The following is a 9,944-nucleotide window of genomic DNA, read 5'->3' on the forward strand; positions in this document are numbered from 1 at the left end:
GTTTGGGTTAGTTGAACTTGAATTGAAGCTACTGAATAGCTGTTTATCAAATGGATCTGAGAGGATTATTGTTGTCGTTATTGATAACAATAATGACAGGTTTGGAAATGTTTTGTGATGCGAATGGGAATAATTTAGCGTTTCAGATGGAGCGACGGAAAACAAGTTTAACTGGAATTTTTTTTTTTTTGGTGTTGTTTTAGGGTTCTTATTATGACATTTTTTTTTGATTTATTTTTATTTTTTGAACAATATTAGTGAACAATATTTTTTTAATACTAATAAAATAAAGTTTATATTAGTGAACAATATTTTTTAAATATTGTTTTATTTGGATATAATAAATATATGTTCAAGTCAAGTTTGACATTTTTGAATGAGTTAATTGAAACTTGACGTCGCCAAAGTGACCTCTCTTGTCTAAATTGCTCGTGAAGAGTATCAAATGGTTGTGTATATGCTTATTCATGCGGGTATTGACCGGCCCAAAGGAAGGTTAATATTTGGCAGAATTACATGGTACACCTGCGATGATAAATGTGTGACAATTATTTGGTATACATGTGAGCAGTAAATCGGCCCAAAGGAAGGTTTATTGTTTGACATGTCTTATTGTCAATATTTGATCGTTGCAACAAGAGTACCACTAGCAGTTGGTGTTACTGTCCAAAGACTTGACATCAATGGTGCACTGGGTATCTTGAGATGGGTTAAATTCCATGATTTGAACATATGTATTTATTTATTTATTGATTGATTTATTTTCCATGTGAGTTTCTAAGTTTCGTTCTTTATTTAATTTACAGCATCGGTTGCTTCCATATCTGCAAATTTGAGTTCTATTCCTGTCCTTGATGGGACAAATTTTAAGGAATGGAAAGAGAACATTTTGATTGTTCTTGGCTGCATGGATCTGGACCTTGCATTAAGAATTGATCGACCCCCTACTCCTAAGGACTCTAGTTCTTCTGAAGAAAAATTAGAGTATGAGAAATGGGATCGCTCAAATCGCATAAGTCTTATGATCATAAAGCGTGGCATTCCCGAGGTCTTTAGAGGTGCTGTCTCGGATGAAATAGATACAGCTAAAAAATTCCTTGCTGAGATAGAAAAACGCTTTGTAAAAAGTGATAAGGCTGAAACAAGTTCTTTGCTTCAGAATTTAATTTCCATGAAGTATCAAGGCAAGGGAAATATAAGAGAGCACATTATGATGATGTCCAACATTGCTTCTAAGCTTAAAGGTCTAAAGCTTGAGTTGTCAGATGACTTACTCATTCATTTAGTATTGCTGTCTCTTCCTTCGCAATTCAGTCAGTTTAAGGTGACTTATAATTGTCAAAAGGAGAAATGGACTCTTAATGAGCTCATTTCATTATGTGTGCAAGAAGAGGACAGGCTGAAGCAAGATAGGACTGAAAGTGCTCACTTTACTAGCATCTCTAAAGACAAGGGCAAAAGGAAAAGAATTGAGGAGCCCAAGAACAAAGCTGCTGCTAAGGGTCCAGAACAAAAGAAGCAGACTAAGGATAACAACTGCTTCTTCTGCAGGAGTTCTGGACACGTGAAGAAGGATTGTGCCAAATATCACGCTTGGCGTGTTAAGAAAGGTATGATTCTGTCTTTGGTCTGTTCTGAGGTTAATTTAGCTTCAGTACCTAGAAACACTTGGTGGTTAGACTCTGGTGCAACTACTAACATCAGTGTTTCAATGCAGGGTTGCCTGAACTTCCGAAAGCCTAGTGATACTGAAAGATGCATCTATGTAGGAGATGGGAAGAAGGTAGAAGTTGAAGCCATAGGAAAATTTAGATTATTATTAAGTTCCGGTCATTATTTGGATTTAAAAGACACTTTTGTTGTACCGTCATTTAGACGGAATTTGATCTCTATTTCTTATTTGGACAAATCAGGATATTATTGTTCATTCGGGAATAAAGAATTTACTTTGTCTTTAAATTCGAATGTTGTTGGAACCGGTTTACTTTCTGGTTATGATAATCTTTATTTGTTGGAAACTGTGGCTAACTATAATGAAACCTTGAATGTGGAATCACGTGGTACTAAGCGGAAAATTGACAATTTCAATTCAGGAGTGCTTTGGCACAAACGTCTAGGTCACATCTCTAAAAATAGAGTTGAACGACTTGTGTCAGATGGAATTTTAGATTCCATTGACTTCACAGACCTTAACGTTTGTGTAGCATGCATTAAAGGAAAACAGACTAAAGATAAGAAATTAGGCGCATATAGAGCTACAGACGTCTTAGAATTGATACATACGGACATCTGTGGGCCATTTCCAACTCCTTCTTGGAATGGTCAACAATATTTTATATCATTCATAGACGATTACTCTAGATATGCCTACCTTTACCTAATTCACGAAAAGTCCCAATCAATAGACGTGTTCAAATCCTTTAAGGCAGAAGTTGAGAATCAACTTAATAAAAGAATTAAAAAGGTCAAATCTGATCGTGGTGGTGAATACTACGGCAGATATGACGGTTCAGGTGAACAACGTCCGGGACCATTTGCCAAATACCTAGAGGAATGTGGAATCGTCCCACAATACACTATGCCGGGGTCACCCAGCATGAATGGTGTAGCTGAAAGACGAAACAGGACTCTTAAGGATATGGTAAGGAGTATGATTTGTCATTCCACCTTGCCAGAGTCACTCTGGGGAGAGGCATTAAAAACAGCAGCATACATTCTTAATAGAGTACCAACTAAGGCAGCGGCTAAAACACCTTATGAGCTTTGGATTGGGCGTAAGCCTAGCCTGAAGCACTTTCATGTTTGGGGATGTCCAGCTGAGGCAAGGCCTTATAGGCCGAATGAAAAGAAATTTGAACCCCGAACAATTAGCAGCTATTTTATAGGGTACTCAGAAAAATCAAGGGGCTATAAATTTTATGATCCTAATTTGAGAACAATTTTTGAGACGGGAACGACAACGTTCTTTGAGGATATTGAGTTTGGGGGGAAGATTAAGGTTAAAGATTTTGTCTTTGAGGAAGAATCGGTAACAATTCCAGAACTGATTCTTCCACCAATTGACTTTCCCATTATTGAACAAACTCAAGATGATCTGGTTGTTCAGGAAGAACAAAATCCAGATCAAATTCAAGATCCTCAAGAACAAGTGCCTCAAGAGCCAGCTCCATTGCGGAGATCCACTAGAGAAAGGAAAAATGCTATTTCGGATGATTATGTAGTATTTATCAATGAGGTAGAGGAAAATGTTGGCATGACGGAAGACGACCCAGTCAACTTTCATCAAGCCATGCAAGATTCTCGTTCAGATAAGTGGATCGAAGCAATGAATGAGGAGTACAAGTCTATGCAAGACAATTCAGTTTGGGAACTTATCCCATTACCTGAAGGAAAGAAACCCATTGGTTGCAAATGGATTTTTAAAACCAAGCGGGATTCCAATGGTAATGTGGAGAGATATAAGGCACGTCTTGTAGCTAAGGGTTATACTCAAAAGGAAGGGATTGATTATAAAGAGACTTTCTCTCCGGTTTCATCGAAGGACTCTTTAAGAATAATCATGGCTCTTGTTGCTCACTTTAATTTGGAGCTTCATCAAATGGATGTAAAAACAGCTTTTCTCAATGGCGACATTGATGAGACGATCTATATGGTGCAGCCAGAAAACTTTGTGTTGGGAGACCCAAAGAATATGGTGTGCAAACTAAGAAAATCCATTTATGGGCTAAAACAAGCTTCTCGTCAATGGTACCATAAATTTCATCAAGTAATTCTCTCATTTGGTTTTGAGATGAATACAGTTGATGATTGTGTGTATCATAAGTTCAGTGGGAGCAGACATATTTTCCTGGTCTTGTATGTTGATGACATACTGCTTGCCACTAACGATATAGGCATGTTGCACGAAACTAAGAAATTTCTATCAAAGCATTTTGAGATGAAAGATCTTGGTGACGCCTCTTTTGTATTAGGAATTCAGATACACCGAGACAGATCTCGAGGTATTCTTGGATTGTCACAAAAGAGCTATATCGATAAGGTTCTCAAAAGGTTTGGGTTACAGGATTGCAAACCAGGGGACACCCCAGTTGCTAAGGGAGACAAGTTTAGTCTCAAACAGTGCCCTAAGGGAAGTTTGGAAATTCAAGAAATGCAAAAGATCCCTTATGCTTCAGCTGTAGGGAGTCTTATGTATGCCCAAGTATGTACGCGTCCAGACATAGCGTTCATAGTAGGGATTTTAGGCAGATATTTAAGCAATCCAGGTCTTGACCATTGGAAAGCAGCCAAGAGGGTCATGAGATATTTGAAGAGAACAAGAAACTACATGCTCACATATAGGAGGTCAGACCAGTTAGAGATCACTGGGTACTCTGACTCGGATTTTGCGGGATGCCAAGACAGCTTAAGATCAACTTCAGGCTATGTCTTTCTGTTAGCTGGTGGAGCAGTTTCTTGGCGTAGTGCCAAGCAAGGTCTTACTGCTTCATCAACCATGGCAGCAGAATTCGTAGCAATTCATGAGGCATCTGACCAGGGCATTTGGCTGAGATATTTTGTCACGGGGCTGCAAATAGTTGAAGGGATTGAAAGACCACTCAAGTTCTATTGTGACAATAGATCGCAGTCCTGTATTCTAACAATAATAGGAGCTCAACCAAGTCAAAGCACATTGACATTAAGTTCCTAGTTGTTAAAGAGAAGGTACAAAGTGGACAGATATCCATAGAACACTTAAGGACAAAATCCATGATTGCGGATCCACTCCCTAAAGGTCTACCACCCAAGGTCTTTCATGAGCATATTGCTCACATGGGTGTGCTACAGTTTGAGAAATCTTGATTTTAGTGGGAGTTTCGTCCATTATGTAATTCATGTTCTATGTTTAATTGTAAAGTACAAATACATTGTATTTGGACTTTCTGATCAGAAATAAAGTTTAAAGTATTCAGTTTTTGGTTACTTTGTACATTTAAGTTATGGTATGATCTCATTCGATAAAGTAGGACCAGTTGAAAATTGACATGCATTGACCAACTTCATGTAATTTTCATGCTACACTTTTCATAATGGGTCTATGTCATTTAGTTGTGTCAGTACGGGTGATCATTGATGGGTTTAGTTATGCTTATTATGACGAAAGCCTCTTTGGTTCCATGTGTTGATATGATTAATGGACGGGACAATTTGGATTATACTCAAGGTAATGATAATGACATTTTTTTGACGTCATAAAGTCTAACACACTCCTAAGGATACATGTGTGACCAGTGGGAGATTGTAAGATTTATGGGTCACATATGTAATTAATTAATAAAGTGTGTTAGGGTCATTATATAATTAGCCAATAAACTAGGGGTCAAATAATATATAATAGTTTATGGCTAAAGAGCATAATAGTTATGAAAATTAATAGTGTAGATACCAGGCAGTTTCTAATTTAATGAGGGGCTGAATTGGAAATACTGCAATTTGGGATATAACTAATAATAGTTATATATATGGGTAATGGTCCCCAAGGCAAACACAACAAGACTATTCGGTTTCAAAACCCTAAAGGAGAAAACTCTCTGGTTCTCTCTATCCCCATCAAGAGAGCAAGGTCTTCAGGGTGTTTTGCTGAGGAAGATCACCCAACCCATTGGCTCTATCATCATCATCCCAGGATTTCATCAATGGCAATTCTCACAGGTACGCTTCCGCCCTTGGTTATTCATCATGTAATTGGCATGGATAGTTAACAGAAGTATCTGACACATATACGTATGCGACACATATACGGTTAGAAAAGTGAGGTATATGTGCATCATAGTTTTGACGATATTGTTACTTGCTAGTGTCAAGTTAAGGAACTTTAATTTCGGATTTTCTCCATAATGATATGTGATACCAGATTTCAATAATTAATTCATTTTAAATGAACTATTTTGTAGTATCAAACATAGAATGTAAATGTATTGTGAGTCCTATGATTTTAAACATGATATTGAGTTCCTTTTGATATTATATAATTTTTTAAAATATTATGTATGTGAAATGAGTTCTGATGTGACATTTTAAATCTTTTGAAAATGTTTTTAAAAAACTGTAATTTTTATTCACTGCTGAATAAACTAATTAAGTATAATTATCACGAATTATATTTTAGAGTTTAAGATGCGACAACCTTAGCCAAACAAATAAACCATAAAGTGGAAATTTATTTTAAGCAATTTATTAAATCAAATACAATCAAAGTTGACACCATTCATATGATGAAAAACTTGAGAGAAGTGATATAGGATTTAGGCACAGTTCTAAATTCCTGTTATTTCTGGTTGTTGCATATGATTCTATGAACTGGGGCATGTCTTTAGTTCCCAAATGCGCATTATTCATATTCCGTAGTTCCCAGGAAGGTCATACTGGAAACATTCATAGTTGTTTTTCCATGTGGGCCAACTGGATCATAGGGTGAATCTTCTCCAAATTCAATTGGCAATGACTTCCAATGCAAGCAAGGTTCCCAATCTGCTTCTTTGATGATTTTAAGTATCTCTTTTACCACTATCTTGCTAGCCTCAGATGTAAGATGAATTCCATCCCTATCAAACACCACTCAAGGAAATGAATGAAGGGTAGAATAGACACATTTGAAGCTTTTTAAATTATGAAGCATATGAGAGCAAACTTACGTGAAGCAAACATCTCGCCAGTCGCTTCTCTTCTGGAGTGTAGACCATAGATCAATGGCCTTGATATTCATCTCGCGGCATAGCTCCATACACGCTTCGGAATATATTTGGCAGGATTCATTATTCCTTCGTGGCCTCTCTACAAATCTGGTTGAAGTCCAAAAATTTAATCATCAGAGTTTAATATTTAAATATAAATTCATAAATAGACAGAAAATAAGAATACTAATCGTGCTTGAAAAGTAAAATGTCATTCTCTAAATTTATCATGTGCTAGTATTGTTAATTAAATGTGAAGTCATTCACATGTCTTAGTAGTTAGTCTAATAGCACTAGCAGGATCTTATGGGATAATTAATTTGTGACATAGTTTCAAGTCCTAGTCTCCATGTCTCTTCACCTACAGATGCCTAATCCTACAAATTTCTTCAACATAAGTGAGGGGGTGTGAATTATTTTGAAACTGAAGATGTCAATTTCTAGATCTCAGCTGTATAATATTATTCAACTTTAAGCTCAATTTCGAACAACAATTTTATTATATAACCTTATCGCTGCATGTTTTATTTTTATAATACAGAATATCGTGTATCTTTATAATGAATATCGTATATCTTTGAACACCTAAAAATCATGGTTGATTATGTTCAATTGATAGTTAATGAGTTGTGACACCTTGTTATATTCATTATCCATCTAAATTTACTATATATTTAAACGCCGTTAACCATCTAAACTGATGTCGATATTTTATGTCAAATTTGTATAATCAAATAGCACTAAAGTCGTAGTCAAAACCTGTTTCCATAAATTTGTCTCTCATTGACAGGAGGAGCACTGAGAAATATAAGGCGGGTTTTCTTTGACAGGCTCTGATAATCATTAGGATGTGTCAAACTTTGAGGAAACAAATATATGCAAAGAATGCTCAAGAAATTAATACTTTGAAGGATGAAGGATTTCATTCGTATATCGATAACCAAGACCGAATGAGTTAATCTAGGGTGAAATTATACCTTGAGATGGTTAGCAATCGTCTTCATATTTTCAATGTATTCTTGGAGAGGTACATGTTGACCAAGGCCACTTGGATGCGGAAGCATAGAATCATTACCACCAAAGTACACAATTATCAACGATGGTTGCACAGTGGCATTCTATGTGTTATAGAAAACAAGAGAGCAAAAGTGTGACTCTTTATTTGTAAATTTAACCAAGAAAAGTAATCATATTGTGCAAACCAAAATCTAGAATAAATACACTGCAAGTAACAAACTGTGATAATTAAGTTCATTATACTATATTTAATATTTGTAAATTCAAAATAATATTCCTATGACAAATTGAAGATATCATTTTCAAGATTCTTCAAGCAAATCTATAGCAAACTTACTTATAGACTATTTTCCAATGTGTTATTTGTTACTCAATGAATGATCCTATACAAATGACTGACACTGATACTACACCGATACATGTGAGAGCATCCAATCACTTTCATTTTCTCAAATTATTACTCCTGTCTAGTTGGTGTTTGTATTATATCTGGTGTTTGTCAGTATTTTGTATATAACGGCAAATAAAATCAATAACCATTTATAACATTTATAAAGAAAAGAAAAGAGAAACAAAATGAAGAAAGAAGGGGAAATTTTAACTCAATAGGGACATTTACCACTCAAAATTCTCAATACCTTGGGAAAAATTGTATCCAGAACCTGCAAAGCGCGCCTTGTATTCCAACCAGAGTATCCTCGCAGAACTATATCCGCCTATGTAATGACATCATGTGATAAATTAAACTCATTTGATCATCATAATGCAGCACACAAAGACAAATCAAATAAAAAGCAACTTTATTCTTTTAGTAACTGATGATTTAAAAAGTTAAGCATTTTATATGCACTAGATTATGGCCCGCGCGCTGCGCGAATATTAATTAATTAATTTTATAAGTTTTATAAGTAATATTTTATGTATTATAAATATAATTATCTTATAATATTACTTTATTGATTTGTAATAATTGAATATGATTAGGAAAATTAAAATGAAGGAAAAACATGTTTATCACAATCATCTAATTTAATTTTTTAAATACTTTGTAAAATTCGTATGATAACTTATTATATAGGATAATTGTTTGACTCATTGTACTTTAATTATTAATTTATTTTTCAACATATAATAGTACTTGTAGTTATTTGATGAAATAAAATGTAAAATACAAACCCAAAAATAAGATATAAAAAATATTAATGTTGAATTATATTGTAGCGTAGCTAAATTTATTTGTTTTATTAGTATGATATTTTAATTGCGAGCATGAGAAATTGTTATAAAAAAAAATTATTGAATATATTTCATCAAGAGTTTGTAAAAAAAAAATAAGTTTATTTTAAATATATATAATAGATAATAGATTTTAATAATTGGAAATTACTTTTTTAATAATTTTTTATAGATTTGTATTTTGTGATTATTTTTAATGAATTTGGGTATTTTCTTTTAAATAGAATATATATTTTTACTTTATAAAATGTTACTACAAAAATGAATTGACGTAAATTGAAAGTAACTATAAATGTCAATTTATTTTTCAACATATAATGGTACTTCTATTTATTTGATAAAATAAAATGTAAAATACAAACCCAACAATAAGATGTAAAAATTTAAAAATATAATTGACTATTTTATATTTTTTATTTTAAAAAAATGTTAATATTGAATTATATTGTAGAAGATATAATGATAATTTTTGTATTTTCTGTCAAATAGAATATATATTTTTATTTCATAAAATATTACAAAAAAAATAGATTGACATAAATTAAAAGTAACTATAAATGAATTGACATTAATGAGTAATTGAATTTTTAACGTATAAAATCATTACTCCTCATAAATAGTATTTATGTCGATTATGAGTGATTATGTGGTTTTTTTCAATTGAATTTAATGACTAATAATATAAATTATTACCATTGTTAAATGACTAATAATATTATAAAATAATTTATAAATTTATTATAAAATAATTTGATAATAATATAAATTATTATCAAATTGTAAAATAATTTATAAATTATAAATTTATTATAAATAATTGTAAAATAATTTTATAAGTTTTATAAGTAATATTTTATGTATTATAAATATAGTTATCTTATAATATTACTTTATTGATTTATAATAATTGAATATGATTAAGAAAATTAAAATGAGGGAAAATCATGTTTATCACAATCATCTAATTTAATTTTTTAA

General features: G+C 32.9%; 1 protein-coding gene across 1 annotated transcript in view; it reads right to left on the reverse strand.

The window, feature by feature from the left end:
• Positions 1-6,174: 6,174 nt before the first annotated feature.
• LOC101515190 (GDSL esterase/lipase WDL1-like) overlaps positions 6,175-9,944 on the reverse strand; it is a 5,968-nt gene continuing 2,198 nt past the window's right edge. Inside the window, exons 2-6 of the mRNA XM_004492393.4 lie at positions 8,369-8,446; positions 7,691-7,831; positions 7,473-7,546; positions 6,675-6,821; positions 6,175-6,584 (exon numbers count right to left, since the gene is read on the reverse strand). Of these exons, the coding sequence (XP_004492450.1) occupies positions 6,371-6,584; positions 6,675-6,821; positions 7,473-7,546; positions 7,691-7,831; positions 8,369-8,446 (654 nt within the window). The 3' untranslated portion in view covers positions 6,175-6,370. The remainder of the gene's footprint in view (positions 6,585-6,674; positions 6,822-7,472; positions 7,547-7,690; positions 7,832-8,368; positions 8,447-9,944) is intronic.

The sequence above is a fragment of the Cicer arietinum genome, chromosome 3, assembly GCF_000331145.2.
Source record: "Cicer arietinum cultivar CDC Frontier isolate Library 1 chromosome 3, Cicar.CDCFrontier_v2.0, whole genome shotgun sequence".
NCBI lineage: Eukaryota > Viridiplantae > Streptophyta > Magnoliopsida > Fabales > Fabaceae > Cicer > Cicer arietinum.